The sequence below is a fragment of the Centruroides vittatus genome, unplaced genomic scaffold (assembly GCF_030686945.1).
Source record: "Centruroides vittatus isolate TY-2023 unplaced genomic scaffold, ASM3068694v2 contig_1218, whole genome shotgun sequence".
NCBI lineage: Eukaryota > Metazoa > Arthropoda > Arachnida > Scorpiones > Buthidae > Centruroides > Centruroides vittatus.
The window spans coordinates 368,413-392,493 of NW_027120780.1; the positions used below are offsets into that span (position 1 = coordinate 368,413).

At 29.8% G+C, this 24,081-nt stretch overlaps 1 protein-coding gene across 2 annotated transcripts in view; it reads right to left on the bottom strand.

Annotated features, from left to right (window-relative positions):
* The window catches only part of LOC136987357 (eukaryotic translation initiation factor 4 gamma 3-like), a 112,120-nt gene that overhangs the window by 83,221 nt on the left and 4,818 nt on the right, over window positions 1–24,081 (bottom strand). For both annotated transcript variants that reach the window (XM_067285099.1, XM_067285092.1), the window contains exon 2: window positions 4,980–5,008. In XM_067285099.1, the coding sequence (XP_067141200.1) occupies window positions 4,980–5,008 (29 nt within the window). The remainder of the gene's footprint in view (window positions 1–4,979; window positions 5,009–24,081) is intronic.

Below are 24,081 nucleotides of genomic sequence, written 5' to 3' on the forward strand. Positions count from 1 at the left end.
AATTTATAGGTCTATGATTTTTTCAAATTACAACGTAAAAGCCTTATACAATTGTTAAGAAAATAGTGAAAGACTGTATCAAAGATATCTGAATGGAAATGCTTGATGAATTGAATTGACTGTGAAAAGATATAGTTCAGGAGTCACTTACAAATTACAACATAGCCAGATATATATGTAAATCTCAAGATAAAGACCGGTTTGTAGTCCTGATTAAATTAGTAAACTATCTTTATATTTTATTTTGTAGCTTGAATATATAAAAATGTTGCTAATTCAGCAATTCTTATGACTATGAACACTAAGCTTGTAGATGATATAAAGGGAAAGATTTTTTTCTAGTCTCCCTTCAAACAGGCACAACTGAAATTTTCAAAGATTTGAGAAACTACCTGACAAAATGTAAAAACAATTTACAAGTACTATCATTATATTTCTAACAGGAAATAAAAATATTAAGTGCATTGTGTATGTTTAAGGAAGTTCATAGGATCTCTAATTCTCTAATAATTCAGATTCTCTTATTCAGAGAATTAATAATTCTATTCAAGAAATCATCAATATTAATTATAGACTAAAAGACTACTGCATTGCCAAAAAATGTTTTATACTCCTCATTTCATTGGCAAAATACACACAAGGCTAATTTATAATTCCAATATTACAACAACACTTCCTATTAGATTATAAAGAATATTTATTATGCCTAAAATACAAATGATAATTGATTTCAATAATCAGTAAGCAATTCAGCCTTATATTTAATCTTGAAGAAGCCTTGTATAAATACTTAAATTCACTTTATCAAAAGATTGGGTCCTGAATCTTGTTTATACATTTCTCAGTTTATGTTTTTTGCAATTATACATTAAGTATTTTCTGCGTAGTACTTTCTCTATTATAAGACACTTCAGTTACACTTTTTTCATTTGTATAATCTTGGACTTATATGTCATTTTTCAGTATCTATATAGCACTTTTTTCACTTATGCATATATCATTTGTATTTTGGTACTTTTCCTATCTTTAAGAACTGTTTTGGGACTAAAAATAAATATTTACTTTGAAATGGTAAAATTTAAAGTAACTATTAAAAACAATAAAAAAGTAATGTTGGAATGGAAAAAAGGCAATGACAAAGGTTTTAACATTTTGTGAATGCTCTGTATTTTACATTTATTAAATGAAAAAGTAAATTATGTAATTCATTTCAGCTTGGTCCAGTCTGATAGCAAATGTAAAAAGTAGAGCAAATAATACACTAATAATCATGTTTTGCTAACAGTAAAATTCATTATTTTCCTGTTGAGCAAATTGTTTTTCCAGTCCAGCATGTAAAAAACTTTCCACATTTTGTAATGTAAATCAATTTTGCTAAGCAAATAAAACTTGCTTTCCAGTTTCTCATTTATTTTCACTATTCACTATCAGTGTGGGCTAACCTTTAGAATGACTTTTCATTTTTTTCACATGATTGAATCTTCAACAGAAGACAACTGTTACATAATGGTACATTATAAGGAAGATGAAAAAACCCCCAGAATTCTCTTCTGGATGATGAACTCTTTCTAGTACAAGCTCCCACACTCCCACACTAGACAAGTGTTCAATAAACCCATCTGCATCAGTTTACCAGATGATGATGATGTGAGAAGCTATACAGTAAACTTTTTGAGACTCTTTTAATGTGTTTTCCTATCTGTTTCTTTGAAATGAGAGCAATTGTTCATTCATAATTTGTTCCTCTGGATTAAACAATTAACCAGAGTTTTTTCTGGAAGTTTTGAGAATGTCGTATTAAGATTTGCAGAAAAAAACTCCCCAAATTATGGCAAACAGGTGACTGGGTTTTCCACCATGACAATGCTCCTGGCCAATACCACACTAAGTGTTCAGCAGTTTTAGGCCAGTATGACCCCCATGCTTCACCTTCCCTAGTCACCTGATCTTGTCTGTGCAAATTGTTTTTTTCCTGGATGAAAAAGTCCCCCAAAGGGAAGATTTTCCAATGGGGAAGAGGTGAAACAAAAAATGACAGCAGCAGTAAAGGGAATCAAAATTGATGAATTCAAAGACTGTTTTGAGCAGTCAAAAAAAAATGTCTTGATAAGTGTATTATATCAAATGGATAGTACTTTAAAGATGACTAAAGTCTGAACACAAAAATACTCAATCTTTTGTAAATAAATTCCAGTTTGGGTCCCCCTTGTACACGAAGAGTCCATCAAAAAAAAAGAAAAAACAAATTTGATCATTTTTTAAAAGTACATGACTTAATTTCACACTATTTTACTTTTCATTTTATATGTTCAAATGTATTATATACCCTGTGTGATCAGGAGAAAACCAGATTTTTCCAATATAAAGAAAACGACAAAAGATATTCAAATGAAATTTTTTGTTTTATTCAATGTAATCTTCTCCCATGTTGATACATTTTTTGAAATACTTGTATAGCCATTCAAACATTTTCAAATATTCTTCTGAAGTTATGGTGCTGAGGGTGCTTGTCACATTCTTCTGGATACCCACTAGGTCGACATTGTGCTGCTCCTTGAGCACCAGATTCAACTTAGCAAAGTCTGCAGGGGGGTCAAGTCCAATGAATGGGGGATTGATCGAGTACAGTTACCCCTCTTTTTGGCCAAAAACTGGCACACCTTCAGACAAGTGTGGGAAGGTGCATTATCATGCAGAAGGATCCAGCTTTCGGCAGAGTACATGGCAGGCCATACTCAGTAAATTCAGGTAAGACGACATTTCATAACACCAAGATAGTAGTTCACAGTCACTGTAGTGTCAGGCGGCACAAACTCAGGAAATAATTCACTAATGGTGAATTATTCCTTTCACATCGAAAAAGATGATGAGAAGCATCTTGACTTGCAATTTTCATAGCTTCAGTTTCTTAGGCTTTGATGAGTTGGGACCAAGCCATGCAGTGCTCTGTCGCTTCATCTGTGATCTGTACTCAAAACACCATGGGCTGTATTACTGGTCATTTGGATTAGCCAATCAGTGACAGACTTGTGAGAGACAAGAGATGGTGAAATGATTAGCCAATCAGCGACTGGCTTGTGAGAGATGAGAGACCAAGATGGTGACCAGAATACAGCCCCATGTTTCATCGCCTGTCAATTTTTTGCAGGATCTTGAAGTCTGCCTCAACTTCTGCAACAAAATTCTCAGAAGCAGGAATTCACAGCTCATTTTGCTCCACCGTAAGTTTGTGTGGAACAAACCACATACACATCTTTCACTTCCCCAAATCTCGATGAAGAATGTCCAGTATGACTGTCTTCAATACCCCAAGTCTCCGCAATGTACTGAGTGCTATGTGTCCTGTTCTCGGCCAGAAGCTGACAGACACAATGTTTCCGGGAGTTCGCACAGTTCAACTTGAACTTGGACAAAGATCATGTTCCACACCATGTCAGCCTTTGCAGAAGCACTTGTGCCACTGAAACACTTCCATGTGATTCAGAGATTCAGTCTCAAACAATTTCTGGACTTTTTCACTGTCTCTGTGTTTCTGACCTGCACTCAATCGCTGCAAATTTGATTAACAATCACTGATCTATTTTTGTAGATTCTATCTTATCAATAATGTATGACACGATAATATTACCACCTCTTAGAAACATGTTACAACACGCAAAAGAATTGTGATATTCAAATGCAGCAACTTCCATAGCAACGGCAAATATTCTCACTTCAAATGAACCAATCCACACATTTGTGCTGCCCTCTGTGGAGCAACAGTAACATTAATCCCCAGTATGTCTAAATAAATAAATAAACATTAATCCAGTTTTCTCTCGATCGCACAGGGTATATAGTAAATTGAAACTTCTTTGTTAAAAATTACACATACGTAGTACGATCCAAAAGTTCAGGGAATGCAGTAATCTACGACAACAAAAGCATGTATTTGAAGTTACAGCGTATGAAATGGATTCTACCAAACCACCTCTACGTGTTCAGGTTAATTTCACCCATGTCATGTGATTAAACCGCAAGCGCTGCTGTTTTTTTCCAGAGATAGTTACCTTTGTCCTGCAACGTAATCAAAGTGGAGTTTTAAGAACAACCTCCAACATTTCGACTTCACCGTGACCTTTCACCGTAGAATCATCGTACACCTTTCTTAGCAATTTTAAAATCTCCGTAGGTGTTTTACCTAAACGCTGACAAAATTTAATGTTGGAGGTTGTTCTTGAAACTCCACTTTGATTACGTCGCAGGACAAAGGTAACTATCTCCAGAAAAAAACAGCAGTGCTCGCAGTTTAATCACATGACATGGGTGAAATTAACCTGAACACGTAGAGGTGGTTTGGTAGAATCCATTTCATACGCTGTAACTTCAAATACATGCTTTTGTTGTCGTAGATTACTGCATTCCTCGAACTTTTGGATCGTACCACGTAAAAGTTCTGTTGTACAGTGTTAATTTGTACTGCACAGTATTTTGTGACGAATATATTCACTCTGAAGCAATTCAAAAATAGTCTTACTTATATGACATTTTCCTCATTTTCCTTGAAAAAAGTACAAATATGGTTCAAATGTATATAGTTCATATACAAATTTCATTCCTTTCGCAACTAGGAATAAAATTATCATCAGCCAAATAAAACAAGCAATGTTAGATTTGTTCTTATTCATATCAATAAAAATATTTATAAAATTTTTACAATGTTTATAAATAAGATTTTATACTTCTATTTTGTGCTGATGTAATAGTTTTATTATTTTAAATTATTTTTATATGAAATCCATTAACCATATGTCTCGTTTTTACTTTGAGCTTTGCTGATTTATATACACTTTTATTTTAAAAATAATTCAATTAATATTAATTTAATCTTCAATATTAATTACATATCAATACACTTATGAGAATGTTTGAAATCTTTCATTATAATTGTATGTAATAAATTACATGTAATTATTAATTAATATTCACATATGACTTACGTTGTGGCACTTGTCCTCTATTTGGAAGACTGAAATCTGTTAAGGAGTCAACCAACTTATAAAAGTATATAATGCAAGAATAGTAGATAAATAATTTGAATTTTACAAAAACAAATAATAAACTTTAAATAATTATTACTAATTATTTAAATTATATTAACTGAAAAAGGACACAAAAATCACAATGAAAACATCAGTAATGAAAACCTTTAACATCTTAAAATACACAATTATATCAAATAGTTATGGTACATTGTTTAAAACTTAATTTTTAAATATATTTACAATAAATAATAAAACAATTTTACCACTTCTATTTGTTTATGTAAATTCAAAATAGAATATTAAACTTCCATTATTTAAATTCTATCATCTATTTTCATAATATAAAACAGTCCATTTTTATATAGTCAAAATAATAAAAACCAAGTGCAAGAAATGAAAAAAATTTTACTTCAAAAATATAAACTTTAATGTTAAATGTAAATTATTTTATTCTTTAATAAAATAAAAATTTTTAATAATTAATATATATTACTAATGTTCAATTATTAAAATCTGAATAAATAAATAAAATATTTAAAACTAACATTATAGCATTTGTTGCATTTAAACCAAATATTTTCTTTGCAAGGAATAATTAGAAATTGGAAATTTAATCTTTTTTCAAGAACTCTTGACTCACTTTTTTGCCAAAACTTAAAATTAGAAAATTTTTGAATACTATATACTTTATAACTTCTAATTAGAGAAAACTGAAATTAAAATGCTAAATATTGTATTTAATCAAAGAAATACAACATATATAATTATAATTTAATTCATATGAACAAATTTATAATTAGAAAGACAATTTTAATGTTCCTTTATTGAAACTTGATTGATTAGTATTTATCACAAATTAAATATGCAAATATCACACAAAGTACTACTACTTACAAACCTGTAATAAAAATAATTCTTATTATTATCCATCTGATGTAATATACAATTTAGTTTCACCTGAGGATGATCAGTTAAATTGGTTGAAAACTTACTTAACTGCACAAACTTGCACAAACTTTTAATATCACACTGGTTGAAAACAGTCTGATATTAAAATACTGCATTGCTGGAAAGTCTAAGATGCTTTATTTTATTAATGATTTTAAATAATATGAAACAGAATTTAAAACATATAATTATTATTATAAATATGAAATAACACAGATAAAATAACAGAAACAGAACAAATGCAACATCTCTCAGAATAAATCTGAAAACATTGTGGCCTTGCATATTAATCTTACAAAAAATTAATTACAGAAAATAAGATGCAAAGTTAAAAATATTAAATTAGTTTTAAATTCATCTGTTACTTTAGTGATGAGATGATTAATCAAAATCAAACAAATCTTGTCAGGATTTCCGATTCTTAAAAACAATTATTCCATACTTAACAAGAAAATTATTTGTTTCAGTCCAACATTAAAAATTTCTTAAAATTACAATATTAACGATTAACTACTAATTTATTGGAAACTTTTACATCACCAAAGCAGAGAGCACATGACATCAATCTAGAGGTGGTCTATTACAGCCGACTTTTTAAATTCCTACTATTAGTTCACACTCTCCTATATATATATATATATAGGGAGAGTGTGAACAAGATATATATATATATATCTTGTTCAAATTTTCAATCGTTAATAAAATACTTTTTATTCATCCACTCAAGTTCAAATACATTTTTTTAAACTTGTAGTGGATGACACTTGATGTTAATACAGTTTTTTCAAATATTAATTCATTAATTAATTAAATTTAAACTGTGGCGCCTGTCAGCAATATGCCAATTCGGACCGATAGAGGGCACGAGGAGAAAAAAGTGAACTTTGTAATTATTTAATAAAAAGTAACTAAAATAAAATTTTTCTTTGTTGACCGAAGTAGGAATTGACTTTAAAAAAATTTTTTTATATTACTTGTTTTCTATGTAGTCAGAGCTATGAGAGATTTGAGAAGATTTGTTTATTAGGGGAATTGATGCTATTAAATTTTGGTGATTAAAAGTCGAGGAGATGGAGAGATAATGGGGGTCATGTGTATCTTGAGTAGGGTCAGACTTAATGACGACTTTACTCATTATTAGCATTTACAATTTTCTTTATAAATCTCATCCCTACCTTCAGCTCAAGCTTTTTGCCATTTGATAACAATTAAAAATATCAGACAGCCAGATGACCGAGCAGTGAAGGTGGTGGCCTACTGCTCTGGGAAACCCGAGTTCAAATCTGGAAAGGTCGATTAATCACTAGGAAATTTTCGAGGAGTGGTTTGTTTGGATATGTCAGGCTCCATCCCTCACCACCCAACTACCCCATTGTGGGCCTGGCTGAACCCATAATGGGCTTGTTAAAAGAGGTTCTCTTAGTGCCCACAGGAAAGTTTTAACAAATACAGTAGAGTCCCAATAGTCCAAACTAATTGCAACCAAGCCGTCAGATTAGCAAAATAATTGAAATAATGTAGAAGAAAGCAGTAAAACAGGGGCCATATTCCAGTCATCGTCTCTCATCTCTGAGACACATTGTCTACATCACAAGCCGGTCACTGACTGGCTAATCATTTGTTTACATCTCAAAAGATCATCGTGTCTCTCCAAATGCAATTCTGGATGATTTCTCTCGAAGATTCTCATCTCTCAGAGATGAGTGGATAGTTAGTTGTCTTTTGTCTCGATTATATCCAACATGGACAACTGTATGCTATTTGTGCTGTACAATCATATTAGAGAATGTTCTCTATCTTGGAAAAGAATATTTTGAGAGAGAAATTATCAAACATTATATCAAACACTTGTTTGAAATCAAAATTTTATAGCAGTTGATAGCAGATATCAACTAATATAATGAACTAATATACTTTATTCACTTCATATCAATCGAGATTATATATTTTTGTAATAAACATATGATTACCAGTAGCAATACATGTAACATTTGCTGATATTTTAGATTAAAATAAAAAATATATAAAATAAATCAACATGTTATAAATATTGCAAACTTTTTCAAATATATAAAATATCAAAACTGAAGTTGTGATCTTCAGTTCTGATATTTTATATATTTGAAAAAGTTTGCAATATTTATAACATGTTGACTTATTATAGCTAAATAAACTTATTATAGAATAAATGAACTTATTATAGTAATATTATTGCATGAATATGCTAAAAATGAAATAAAAAATTACCAGAAAAAAAAGCATTAATTAAAATTTTTTAAGGCAACAAAACACCACCTGGACAGGCATATATTTCATATGAAACAGATGATAGACAAGACAATGTCGTCAAGTGCTGACATCTGTTGTCGATAAATTTTACAAAAATCGATTTTTACCAGAGTAACGACGAATCGGTACCCTTGAAGTTTAGTTTAACAATCGGGGTACCTATCAATTCAGTACTTTCGGGGGAAAAGGGTTAAATATGACGGGATAATGCATTTATGAGGCATATCAATTGCAAGAAATATTTTTTTTAAAGTGTATCTTATCATTTACCTTCCCCCCTCCTCTGATCATGGCATTGGCCAATAAAGCAGTGTCCAAAGATGGCAATCCTAGATGACACAATGGGATAATTCTTTCAGTAAAAGGGAATTAAGTGCAATTTCTGTTACAATATTAACTTTATCTGAAATAAGATTACAAAGTTATTTTGTAGTACACAATAAAAGCATGCATATCCACATATAAATGGAGAATTTTCAGGTTTCTTTCAAAAGATGATTCTGAATTTCCCAATCATTTTCTATTCTTAAATTTGATGTTTATTAATTAATGAGTGGATCATGCTCGTAATGTAAATCTAATTTTTATAAACCGAAATAAGTTTTAGAAAATATTCAAAAGAATCAAAATCAAAATTGAGAGTTTTCAGCAAATCTGAATGGAAATTGGAATTGGAAGATATTTTGGTATTGTCCCATCATTAGTAATTATTAGAACTCACAAATATTATTCATATAATAATATATAACAAATTTTATTCCTTACTATTTTTAATAAAAGTATTATAATAAAATATAAAAAACGTCAACATATCATATATTAATATTATTGCAATGTAATAGAAAGTACAACGCGTAATATAAAACATCTGAGAGACCCTAGAAAAGAATATGACCCCATTTGTCAATTAAAAAATAAAATTTAATTTTATTGTGACATTGTCACAATGCAGGTCGCAATCTTTGGTCTTATTTTTAATTTATTTAATTTAAAATATATGCTCTCCACTCCAATTAGTAATGGCTTGCCCCTGTACATCACACTTTTCCTTTAACAACAAAGTCATGCTGGTCATCTATCTAACTGCTTACAGGGGAAAAGTTTTGAATTGAAATAATAACGATGTTGAGGCTAAAGTTTTAAACACGAGAATGTGTACGTCGAACGTTCAGCGCTGCTTTCCTATAAGCCTAGAAGTTTGACAATGGTGTTTGGAAAATCAGTGGAATCATGCTTGATATTCCAAACACCACTGTCAAACTTCTAGGCTTACAGGAAAGTGGCACTGAACATCCGACATACATGTTTTTGCGTTTAAAACTTTGGCCTCAACCTCGCTATTGTGATTTCTGGTTTGCATCAGAAATTCATATATAGTTAATCAGGGCTTCCTGCCACTAAGATTTCCATATCTGGTCTGATTTCATCTACCTAACTCCATTCTCAAGATTAAGGAAAAACAGATGGATGGACAACAGTGGGAATTTATAGATCTACAATTTTTTCAAATTGCAGCCCAATAATAAAAATGAGTACAGAATACAAGGGATGAAATAAAATGAATCATTCTATCTATAGCCAAGGTAACACACACACCAAAACTCAAGTTACACACACCAGTCAAATAACTTCTTTTGAAATCAGTAGTGAATAAGTGAAGTAATCAGTAGAGAATAAAATATCAAGAGATTAAATCTGTCTAATTAAATTTCATTGTAGTCTAAATATTTCCAAAAAAGTTTGCAAATTCTATTGTATTGCTGAAGCAAAATTCCAATAGAAACAAAACAATTTTTAAACAACAAATCCTTAAAAAATAAATAACTTTCAAACATCTTTAATTATTTGATATATATAATCCTATGTTAACATTATGTATTAAATATGGAGGAATCTTCAAGAAATCATTTATAACAGATTAGCTAGAAAGTACTACAGTAAACAGCAAAAGTCAGGAAACACCTAACTCATATTTTATAAAGAGAAAACAACACCTTTCTTAAATTCCAGCAAAAGTTTAACTATATAAAAACGTTTTCAACTGATTTCATCAGTCTTCTTGAGTTCTTCATCAGTCTTCAAAAAAAAAAAAAAAAAACCTGACCTGAAGAAGACTGATGAAATCAGTTGAAAACGTTTTTATATAGTTAAACTTTTGCTGGAATTTAAGAAAGGTGTTGTTTTCTCTTTATTACACCAGTTCCAGTAGGTTCGTTATTCATTTTTACTCATATTTTATGACGTATTAGCAATGGTAGGCATAAACTATTCTTTTTCTTAAACATTTTACATTCATCTCTTACTTTATGTAATTATTAGTGATAGACGATTAATCATAATCAACCAAATCTTTTCAGGTTTTCCGATTCTTAAAAACAATTCTTTCATATTTAACAAGAAAATTATTTGTTTCAGTCCAACATTAAAAATTTCTTAAAATTACAATATTAACAATTAACTATTAATTTATTGACCTGTTCAGATTACTCAATGATAATCAAATGAATTCACTTTCATTTGATTTCACAATACAAGTCCAAAATATTAGTTGCATATTTATTTATAATTTAGCAAATTTAAGGTACTCTTTTTAAATTTTGCACTTATAAAGATTTTCATTTCATTGTCTACTTTGACATCTTTGTCCTTGGAGTTGGTTAATTTGGAGTATTAAACACAATAATGTGTTATTTATTAAACACTTGGCTTTTTCCACCTTTATTTAGTTGATGAGCTGTATACTTAAACTTTCTCCTTCTTGATAGAATATGACCGTTTCTAATACTTATAGTTTATCTATTTTTGAAACCGTGTTTTGCTGTGTATGGTTGTTGGTGTTGGTTAATTTTCTAAATATCTTATTTGATATTTATTCTCTTCTATTATCTCTCATTTAAACAAATGACTATACCTTAAATAATTTTCACTTTAGAGTTATCATTGCTTTGAAAAGGTTTAGACTTTTTAGTTAATGTTACCTTAGGTGCCAAGATGACGTCTCATCTCTGATTCCAGCAAGGAAACAGTGGAACACATGTTCTAACCTAACCTAATCTATTCTAATAATTTGGTTGCTAATAATTATGGTAATTTATTAGAATAGGTTAGGTTAGATTAGATTAGAACGTGCGTTCCACTGTTTTCTTGCTGGAATCTGAGACGAGCCGCCATTTGGTACCTAAGTAACATTAACAAATTTTTTTTTAAATCAATGTGAGACAAATTATCATCATACATATATTTTCTTAGTATTTTAGTGCAATTTTTCAAGCATTATTCAACTGAAATTAGATACATTTTGCTAACTTATTCAAATAATAATTCTTCACATTTTCCTGTAATCTGTTCTCATAATAATTCACATACTTTTCATCATAATTATTTACCTAAATAAAACTAAAATAACTGAATGTCATTTGACAAAAGTTTTCCCCATTCAGCAATAATCTATTTCTATTAATATCAATATAATTCTGAAAAAAACTAAGTTTTTTTTTACTTGTTCAAATGAAAAAGAACAATTAGCCTATAACTACAAAATATTTGATAAATACAAAATAATTTGAATAAAATTTTTATAGAATATATCTTAATTTAAAAAGTCTTTGTCTGTAAATGTCAGAATAACATTTTTTTAGCTAAATATTTTTGAGATAGTAAGCTTAATTAATATATCCACTTGAATATATATGTTACTTTATTTTATGAGAATGTACTTCAATTATGTCATTCAAACACTAAAATTTTTTAGATATACAGTCAAACCTGTTTTTATGCGGGGGATAGGGACTGCATTAAAAAAAACGCATTAAAAAAAATCTCACGAAACTTCACGAATGGCTGTAAATAATAGTTTTCGCAACACAATTAAAAAATATTTTTTTTAATGCGGTCAACAGGGACCGCATAAAAAAAGTCTCACATAGAAAATAACTCAAAACCGTACGAAATAGAATTTATTGACAACAGATGTCAGCACTTGACTGCATCGTCTGGTCTATCGTCTGTTTTACATATTTTTGTCCAGGTGGTGTTTTGTTGACTTAAAAAGTAAATTATTTCATTTTTTGCATATTCATGCAATAATATTACTATAATAAGTGCATTTATGCTATAATAAGTTTATTTAGCTATAATAAGTCAACGTGAGACATGACGAATCGCACGAGACTAGTCGCCAACTATACCGCACAAATAAAAATCGCACAAAAAAAAACGCATAAATTAAAAATTCGCATTAAAAAAACCGCACAAATAAAAATCGCACATAAAAAGAGCGCATAAAAACAGGTTTGACTGTATATTTAATCTAACATGTAATCATTCTGTTTATTTGTCACTATTGACTGACAGCAATTCATTTTGTCTACATATTTCAAAAACTATCCATAATATTCTGAATTAACTTTAACAACATTGCATTTAAATCTGTTGGAATTGTGATTTATAACTTAAGAATATATAATTTAAAGATCACCCTAGCTTTACTATAATTATTTTAGAAAGATGGTTACAATGTAATAAAATGTCTACCAGGTAAAATATTTATTAATCAACAAGAATAATAAAATAGTTTGCTTATATTACTCCTCAAAATTATATAAATTCTTTTGAAAAAATTTTAATCACAACATTTTTTGAACTGATTTTCTTAACTTTGTATTTCTATATTATGAATATAAATGAAAATATTTGATAATATAAAACAACATACAAAAAAAAAATCATCACAAAATAATTTAACAGCATGATGAATTACTCATTTTATAAAGTTGTCATAAAAGTATTAATCTGTCTATAAACTTAAAATATAATCAAATTTTTTCAATTACATTAGTTTACATGCATGACATCCTACCATTTTAAATTTGCAAATAAGCCCAGAGACATTAAACTGCATTTACAGGACTTCAGACTAATTGAGATTTGTATCTGACTTACACTTTCCTAGATTGAAAATAATTATAAAAAAGTTAAATCACTTTTATTCAATTACAAAAAATTATCTATTAAAGTCATCAAAGATGCAAACTATTGCTAAAATATTACATAAACTGCTAAGAAAATAATTATAAATTTTTTTTCAATTTAAAAGACCAATTTAAATAATCTTTCATTAAATTATGTAAATATCATGAATATGAGAATATGTATGGTACCTGTATAAGAAATATTAAAAAAAAAAAACATTTTTAAACATAATTTATCAACTATAAAAAAAATAAAAATCTATTTTTAATAATATCATGTAGGCAACATATCAAGTGACATTTGTCATGATCTATTTCTGGTATTCTTACTTTCTCCTATCTTAAATTCTCACAATATTACATTATAAATAAAGTATATTTTTTTATTTTGTACATTAAATTGTTTAATAAATAGAAGTTCTATATGATTGTTGTATGTCTAATGACAGTAGATACAAGGTGTTTAGATGTAATAAATAAATGAATATACTAGTATTCATGTAAGAGGATTGTTTAGATGTAATAAGTTTAATATATTTAAGTTACTAGTATGTTAGAATTATGAATTGAAATTTCACTCTGCACTATTTTTTTTATGCTTTTCAAATTCATTTACTAAATTATATATTATAAAAATAATGAATATATAATGTTAACATTTTAATATATATATAAATAAAAGAGATGATTACACAATAATAATAAGACTAAATGCAATAACTTCTCCAAATTACTAAATTATTCTAAGTGTATGTTTATACTGTATATGACACTTATATATAATATTTATGGATTTTAACCTGTTTACATTTATATATAATAATATAAACAGGTTAAAATCCTCTCTTAGACAAATGTGTCATATATCATGTAATAAGTATCAACATAACAAAACTATTGTTGTAAACATCAGTTTTACTTAAGCTGAAATAGATCAAAAGAAATTTTAATTAACCTTCTTTTCTAAGTTTAGTAAAATTTATTAGAATATTTTTCCTACATATGTAAATCTGTTTTAAAAAATGATTAAAGTATAAAACTGAAGAATTTTTTCAATTTTTAAGAATCTAAACAAATTTTAAAGGATGTAAAAGTTTACAAATATAAAAACAAAAATTTATTGCTTTTAAGCTACATCAGTCTTCAACAAATGTTCAAAAAAATTAACTAAAAAACTCACAATCTAAAACTAGTTAAAAAATAAATTTAAAAACTACTGAAAAAATTCTGACTTGATCAAACTTTTTCTTCAAAATTACAATTATTAATAATTATAATATATGCTGCACATGTTTGCTATTTACATATCACACATCATGTCATACTACAGTCAATCCTGTCTATAACAAAATCCCACAGGACTGAGGAATTCTTCTTTAGTAGACAGGTTTCCGCTATATACCAGTTACCCACTACAGGTATTCCTTGATTAACATGATTAATTAATGAATTTTAGGTTATACAACCTGATTTTCATTTCTGTTTCCACATTAGACAGGTTTTACTTTATACAAATCAATTTACATTGATTTTTGCAAAAAATTCAAGGGATTGAATAAATCTTTTATTAATGACAAATTTTTGCTGTATATATATGTTATGGACAAAGTGATTAATACGGGCATTATGAATAATGACCCAGAAAATCGGGCATTGTAATAAATTTCAATAATTTATCAAATTGACCGGTCATTATGAATACTGCTATCACCTAGTCGGGCAAAGTGATAATAATAAGTTGAGGAGTGATCATACAACATACACTAGCCAATCAGCACTCAGTTGTGCGTGCGTATTGTGTTTAGTACTGAATTTGGCGGCAGTCACGACTGTTTGTGCTCTCGACAGATTCCTCCTGAAGGGCAGCCGCCAGCAGGTCGCCAATTGTTTAACGTCACTAGTTATTTATTCACAGTAGTTCTTGAACACACGTATCAATAACTAGTATGTATCAATATCTAGTAACGTTAAACAATCGGTGGCCTGCCGGCGACTCCCCTCCGGGAGAAATCCATAGAGAGCACAAACAGTTGCGATCACCGCCAAGATGATGCACATAGGTAAAATTTTGCCATTTAATTAATATAGTTAATAGTACTTAGTTTTAAAAGATTGCATGTTCTTTTTAAAATACTTTGAAATAATTCACAAAGAATAAATATTTCCTCATTATCATCACTTTGCCTGACTAGGTGATAGCAGTATTCATAATGATCAGTCAATTTGATAAATTAATCAATATTTATTACACTGCCACCCTTTTTGGTCATTATGAATAATGACTGGGCATAAGTATAATTTTTTTGTTTTTATATTTTTCACTAAAGAAATAATTTTTAATGATACAATAGCCATGATTATTATTATAAAAATTTTTGTTAGACTTAAAATTGACGAAAATTCAACACGAAGCGACACACAACGGAGAAAAATTTCAACATGGGATAGGTTAATATATTTTTTCGTATATAATTGGTTATCTGAACAACCCCAGTTCCCAATTGATTCGGATAAACAACGCTCTACTGTATACACACACACACTAAGCGTATCACAGTCAATGGATAACTTTAGTAACATGTCATGATTACCATATGAATAAAAATATAGTAAAGTCTTGATTAAGAGAGACCTGTTTAAGTGAAGTTCTGCATTATCTAAGAAAAATTGTGAAAAAGTACTTTGTCAACAAAGTCAAAAGAACATACATAGTACTGTACTATGTAAGTTCTTTTGACTTTTGACAAAATCCATGAAAAAACTGTATGTAGTACAGTTTTTTATGGATTTTGGCTGGACACTGCACAGTACTCAAAAAACCTCTACAGATCTTTAAAATAATTCATTCTAGTAGCTTCTCAAAAGATTTTAAAACATTGAAGAAATTTTAATCATAAGTTTGCTCTAATAAATACAGTTGTAAATAAAATTATAAGTTTTTTATTATATAATTTAATAGTCATTATATTCAATAAGTAAATTTAATCTAAAAATAGAATAAATTATACTTGTTCATGAATCCAAATCCAATTTGATTTTGATTCATAAATGTGCTTTTTATATTTAACGAACAATTATTTAAAAATTTACAAAATTTAGGAAAATTCTTAAATAGACAATACAAAAAAGTGTCTTCTCACTTGTCCTTTCACACGCACATGAGGAAAATAACAGTTCCACAGCAGAGTCAATCTTTAATTTGAGGCTACTTGTCTGCCTCAATATGTAAATATTACAAAATTCCTCTGATGATTATGCAAATGTTACAAAATTTTTAACAAGAGCAATTATTTATTGTGACATTATCACAATGCCAGGCTGCAATTTTTAATCATATTTTCTAATTTATTTAATTTAAAATATATGTCCTCCACCTCAAATTAGTAGTGTCTTGCCCCTGTACAACACAATTTCCTGCTAGCAATAGAGTCATGCTGGTCATCTATCTAACTCCTTTCAGAGGAAAATTTCCAAATTGAAATAATGTGACTTCCAGTGCAAACCAGAAGTTTGTATATAGTTAATCGAGACCTCCTGCTCCTAATCCATTTCCATATCTGGTCTTGGCTTTCATCTAACTCCATTGTCACGATTAAGAAGCCAAACAGGCAGACAACAGTGAAAATTTATAAATCTAAATTTTTTCAAATTGCAGCCCATAATTTACCTAACACTTCATGTTTTCTGAGTTTTTGATAATCTCAGGTGTCCCTGATCCACAGTATCTTGGATAGTATGGACTCCACTGTACTTGCATTTGGTAGATGAAAACAAACTAAGGAGTGTAGATAATTCATTTCGGTATCTAAAATGTACAGTTGTATCAATCAGAGGAGAATTAAAAAATATATAAATATATATATATTTTTAGTTTTCGTAATTACAGTAAAATCTCATTATTTTGATATTGAATAATTCTATGTATCACAAAATTTGAAGTCTAGTCTAGTCCCCGGCCAAGAGAATAGGAACAAACTTCATCAGCTAACCCGATATACATTAAAGCAATACATCAACCAAAGCTAAATTATCGGGCTAGAAACAGCTATAATAATATTGCTTAATAGAATAGTATTGCTTTAATGTATATCGGGTTACCTGATGAAGTTTGTTTATATATATATGCCTTGCCGAGGTTGCAATGGCAGTTGAGGGCCTTGGGAGATGTTTACAGGACATGGGCGCTTGATGTGTCCCCAGCTGGCATTGTAATGGTTGTCGATGGTCGTAATGTAAGCTTATATATACTGGAAGAGGAAATTTGACCGGAGGTCTAAGTAGCATAATTGGCAATGCATCTGCACAGTAAGCAGGAGTTGCGGGTTCAAGTCCCACTTCGGGCCGATTCTTTTCTTCCAGTTAGTTCTAAATTATTTAAATTATTTAATTAAAAAATTATAATTATTAAATTTAGCAAGAGATGGCACCTAATGCCTAACTCTAGTACCAAATTACCTTATAAATTATTATTATAGCTGTTTCTAGCCCATTAATTCAGCTTTGGTTGTGTATTGCTTTAAAGAGAATAGGATTCTGCATATGTTTTAATTCGGATAATTCAAAATATGTGTACAATTAAATTCCAAGTCACTATCTGATCTGGTGATGTGCAAAAAATAATGTTTCATTTGAAATCTTCTATCATATTATGTGTTTATAAGAAAGTTTCCACACCCAAGTGGCAGTTTTGGTTTTGGTTTTACCAATTATACATTGTTGACATCCATTTTAGGTCATTTGGATATTATACACAGTGCCAATGAAGACAGAATTTTTTCATTTTTATAGAAGAAATCTGTTTGGCATTTAATTATTTTGGACATTTTTTGCAAAAATATATTGTTTCTATAATTCTGAAGTCCATTAAATACATGTGCATATTTACAACAGAATGTGTACTTATAGCTTTATCCATTTGTAAAGCTTGTTTTCATCAGATCAGATAATTTTCATAATCTCAAATTCAAGACAAAATTTGTGGTAATTCTTAATGAAGTTTTAAGCTTCTTTTCTATATTATTATTAGGCCTTGCATTGAATGTAACTTGGTTATGTTTTCATTAAATACACACCAACTGATGGTTTTTTTCAAAATAGCTTAAATTACTAAGTAATAACTTGTAATATTAATGCATTTGTAAACAAACAAGTAAAATTATATACAATAACTCATAATTTTATTCAAGAATTACAAAAAAATTTTAGATAAAAAAATAGCTTGGATAATTCAAACCCATATAATTCAGTCATGTTTTTTTTGTCCCTAGAGTTTTGAAACAACAAGGTTTTATCGTATATATACATACATTTTGAATAACTGTCCATATTGTTTTCAAGAATATATATTAAAATGAGCTCATTATCTGATCAAGATAAAATAATCAAGTATTCAATATTTAACACAAAAGACATTGAAAAGTTTGAAGAAAATATAGAAATATAATGAAAAATACTTAATTAAAAGTAATACTATTTTCAATGTATTTCTGAAAGTTTGTAAATCATATAGTTATTTGTGGTATCATAAAAATAAAAAATTCTAACTTTAATAATAATATAATTTTTAAAAATTAAATATTAAATCCAAACAGATTATTACTGCAAACCAAATAATTGTATTATTTAGATCGTATCTGAAAAAGTTAAATCAATTCCTTGCCAAATTTAGATAGATATTGCAAAACATAACTGGAATCTTGTTTCTGCATACTTTTATTATATAGTTAGATAAATGATCAGCTTGATTTGTGAGAAAATGTGCTTATTGTTAATAATCATTATTAACTGATTAGTTTCGTTTTCATCCAAATATAGATTTAGCATCAATTACTAAAGTTTTCATTAAAAGGAAACATAAAAAATATAAAAGTACAGATGCAGAAGGAAAAAATGCAGTGGCGATATGATGATAATGATATAAATGACAATTTCTGTCAGATACTATATAAACAGTCAACTTGCATTAAAATGAACACTAAGAAAGCAAAGTTGCCCTAGCAAAAAGTCATTGTCATGTTAATTTTCATGTGATAAAGCAAACAAAAATTTTAACAGAATTCACTGTACTAAACTCAGAATTCTAGTTGAAACTGTAAATTATCTTTATACCCCCAAGAAACAACTGTATTTCCAATAATGGTTGCTTTTTACACTTTTTGACATGAACAATAGAAAGTGATACTGTAATAAATGTTCTATTTTGAGTAGAATAGATTTTCTTCTCCTAGTAGGCAAAAATGAGTTCAACCTTCAATTGTAAGCAAAAAGTTTAACATACTCCTCTTTAACAAAATATGATAATCAATTTACATACCATTTATCATCAACAAATAAAAAAGGATAACAAACCTCCAATATTAGAGCAATTAAACATCTGGTTTTAGAAGACTACTCTACTGTATTCAGAAAATAGATATTAAAATTTAAGGATGTCCACCCCTTTAAATGGATGTAGTACTATGCAAACACATGCTAGTTTGCATATCAGGAAATGCTTACAGTAATTTGAAAATCATTTAGAACATTAATTTGTTTTTGTAAATAAATTTTATTTTATTCAGTAAATTAATTCACAATATTATAATTTAGTGATTTCAATTGCCTACTAAGCCTTAACTCCCTAAATTATACAACCATGATCTTGACCTCAAAGTCATTAATATGGATTTTTGATAAAGTGAACTAACTACTGTTTCCCTAGCTATTCGTATCAATGCAAGTTGACTGTATATACATATATATACTCATACTCAACTCATATTGATACAAATAGCTATGAATATATATACACTGCATGACAAAGAAAATGCCAACCATGAAGATGTGAATACAAAGCCATGAAATTTGCAAGTCAGGTAAACAAGTATGAATTATGCAAATGATTGCATTTTCTGGAAAATCACACAAAAGGCACAAAGGATGTAAGCAGACAACCAGCCCGTAAAGCTATCAGCCAAAATGTCATAACAGCCAGGCGAAGTGAGTTGTTCTGATGTTATCGTGTATGGCAAAGCAATAAGGAATGCTAATGCTTTTAAGATATGATCATATGCAATTTCATCAAACAGATGAGTTAGGTTTCATTGTAGGCCTTCATACCACTGGTTAATCCTTGCACTGTATTACAAAAGAAATGCAATTTCATGCCACAACAGATGGTTGCATGTAGAGTAAGTGGTCCAAGGAAAGAAATTTCATAGGGAAACTGAGGCATGGAAATGGATGTCCAAGTATACTGATCATTGCATCTGACATTTTGCAGACTGTACAAGAACTTCGGATGCTGTTATATTAGGTTGGTGTATAATTATCAGGCATTTTTGTTGGCAGGTTATTTGTTAATAAAAATGCTCTTTTGTTTACTATTTTTTAATAAAAATATTATTTTATTTTTAGGTTATAAAAATGCGTTTCAATAATCATACTCATATTCATCATATTATGCTTTACCACTTCGAAAAAGGATGGAAAGCAGCGCAGTCATTTTGTGATCTCAATGAACTTTTTGGTGAAGGAACAATCAGTGAAAGTCGATGCAGGGAATGGTTTGTTCATTTCAAATCTGGCAAACTAGCTTGGAAGATAAGCCAGGAAGAGGTCAGCCATCGGTCTTTGAGACCAAGCACTTTTGGCAGCCATAGAAGAGGATGAAAGCTTGACAACTTGAATGCTGGCCAAAGATTTCAATGTGGACCATTCAACCATCATTCGTTGTCTCAAAAAGCTCGGAAAGGTATGGAAAGTAGCTGGATGGATCCCTACAAACTCAACGCAATGCACAAACACAAAAAAAAAACCATATCATCTTCCACTATGATAATGCGCGTCCACATGTTGAGTGTCGTGTTGTTGAATTTATCACCAATAAGGGCTGGAAACTGCTTCCACATCTGCCATATTCTCCCACAGAAATGCCTACGGACTACCATGTCAATCAATCGCTGAAAAATTGGCAGGTGAACAAAGTTTATGCTGATTTGGATAACTTGTTGGCCGATGTCAAAGAATGGATTACCTCCAAGAACCGTGACTTCTTTGCCCGTGGAATCAACTATCTTCCAAGCAAATGAGAAGCAGTTATTGGAGTAAATCATGACTATGCTCCAGAATAATCATTTTAAAATGTTATTGTTTAATTTTTATGTTTCTTTTTTCATAATAAATATTGTTTAAAAAATGCCTGATAATTATGCACCAACCTAATATCAACATTAGCAGTGTCATGCCAATTGGCTGCAGCAGGTTTACCATCCAGTTGTCTGTTGCAATGTCTACCCTTAACAGCAAGCCACTATCATCATCCCATGCAGCTCTTGGAATGCCAAATGGAACAGTGTGGTGTTCAGCAACAAATCATGATGATGACCATCACTGTGTAAGAGTCTGGAGGCCATCTGGTGTATTACCTCTGCCATTTTTGAGCACCCCACATAACCCGGCAATGTAGTCATGGTTTGAGATGCTATCAGCATCAATAGCTGCTCACTTCTAGTATGAATAATGAGCACATTGACAGCATACTGCTATGTTGAGGAGATGTTCCACTGTGGCACTATACATGCAGGACATCCCAAACACTCTTTTAACAGGTCACCACTTGGCCACATATAGATCATATACATCTGAATGCTTTGCAAGGTATGCAACTGTTTTCTTGGTCAAACGATCTTTCAATCTCTTACCAATATAGAATCTGTGGACACAATTGGATTTCAGGTGAACAACCTTCCACCCCTGCAAAATTAAGATGAACTGTGAACTCAAATCAACACCATAGGGTCCACAATATCACAAAACATTATTCAGACTCTCATTGAATTAATGCCATATAGAGTTCAATGATATATCACTCCTGGGTGAAGTGTGAACAGTAGATAATCTGTTCAGCACTTACTTGTCAATCTGTATGTGCAATGTTGTCTGTTTTCAAGCTTTCTTCATGATGTAGCATTTTCTCTGTCAGGCAGTGTATATGAATCAGATGTAAAGCTCAATCTTATGTGTATATATATAGTTGAACCTCTAAAACAATACATATTACAATGATAAACCCCAGTACAACAACAGCACTTCTGCAGTCCTGGTCAAAGTCCTATACAAATACTGTAACTGTAATTTATCACCAACTATGGGTGATAAATTACAGTATTTGTGATACAAGGATAAAACTATTAGGATGTGTTGTGTCACCCAGGATGACCAATGCAGGAAGAGCTAAGAGCTAGAATCACCTATTTGCTAATCATGTTACCTATGAGCCCTTCCTTACTATCCAGAATGGTTTGTCTACATCTAGCTAATTGACAGCACTGTAACAGTCATCACTGCTTCAGCCAACCCTATTGAGAGGAACTTCAAGTATCCAACCCATCATAAAGCATTTCCTTTTCCCATCAGACAAGATCTCAGGCTAGTGACCAAAAAGAAAGTATTAGTACTCATGCAGTGGAAAATAATGAAAAATCACAGAAACAGATAAGTTTGGGAACAAAGCTAAAAGCTTTCAAAGTTATTGATAATGGAATGAAACAAACAGAAGTTGCAAAGAAGAATGGCTTTGCTTAGTAAACTTTAACAATGTTTTTAAAAAAAATGGAAGGAAATCAAGTGCAGTATAACGTGTGGAAACTTAGATCCTTCTTGGAAACATCTGACGATATCTAATTGTGATGATGTTCTGCCAAGTTTTAGAACAGATTTACGATAGTACTTGGCCAGCAAAGCCATTTTCAATATATCTCCAAATCTGGGTTTGTATAAATACATCACACAAAACCAACACCAGCACTTTGAAAAAAAAATGAGTCATGTATATGGTTTTTATCATTTCTGATAAGAGAGAAGATTGTTGGATGATGTTGACAGTGCAACATTCCATCAGTTTACTGAGATGTGGGCACAGAATGTACCCAGTACCAATAAATGGGCAGTCTTGTGCCAAAAATCAACACATTTTGCAAGAATGATTGGGCACATGGAATTTAAAGCAAGCAAAGGATGGCTGCATCACTTCAAACAAAAACATGAAACCCAAGGCATTTTCAAGGTTGCTTCAGGGAAGGAAAAATCAGTGCCACTTAAAGAAGCAAATTCTTGTCATGAAAAAAATTCTTAAAAGGTATCAACTAGGGTTTCTCAAATGGGATCCCGGTTCTTTATAAAATTAATTCTTAATTTAAAAAAATTCTTGTTTATATGTTTTTAAATAATTCTTAAAAACATTCCATTTCCGCATTCCAGTTTAAAGAATCCTGAGGAAGATCTGTGAAGATTGTAAACATTAGACTTTGCAATAGATTATCCTGGAATTGCTTTTAAGGTTCAATTCATTGCTACTTTTTAAAGACAACTGCTTAATATTCTGGAAAAATCTCTTTATATGTATGGAAATGAGATAAAGGAGTACATACTAAACATATAAAATGTAATATGAAGAAATGAAATTCAGATTAAAAAATAAGGAATAAAACTAGATATATATTATTAAATGATAACAGATCCATAGAATAAAATTATCAAATTTTTGATAATTTTTATAGATTTCTTTTAATCTATTCTGTAAATTACTCAATCCATATATAAAGTTATCAGAAAAATTGTGAAGAATATGTGGAAAGAATAGTATCAAATGGTTGTTAAAAACAGATTATAATCTGTCCCATGACTATAAGAATATTGGAAAGCCAAGTAAAAATATGAACTTACAAACTTTAAAAACTATACGATCTAATATAGAACAAAAGATTATCATTTTATAATTTAATAAGTGTTGCAGAAGAAATCTTACTGCAAGTATCTTTTCTAAATATAAATACCAGAAAATTAATCACTCCGCAAGTTTTTAATCAATG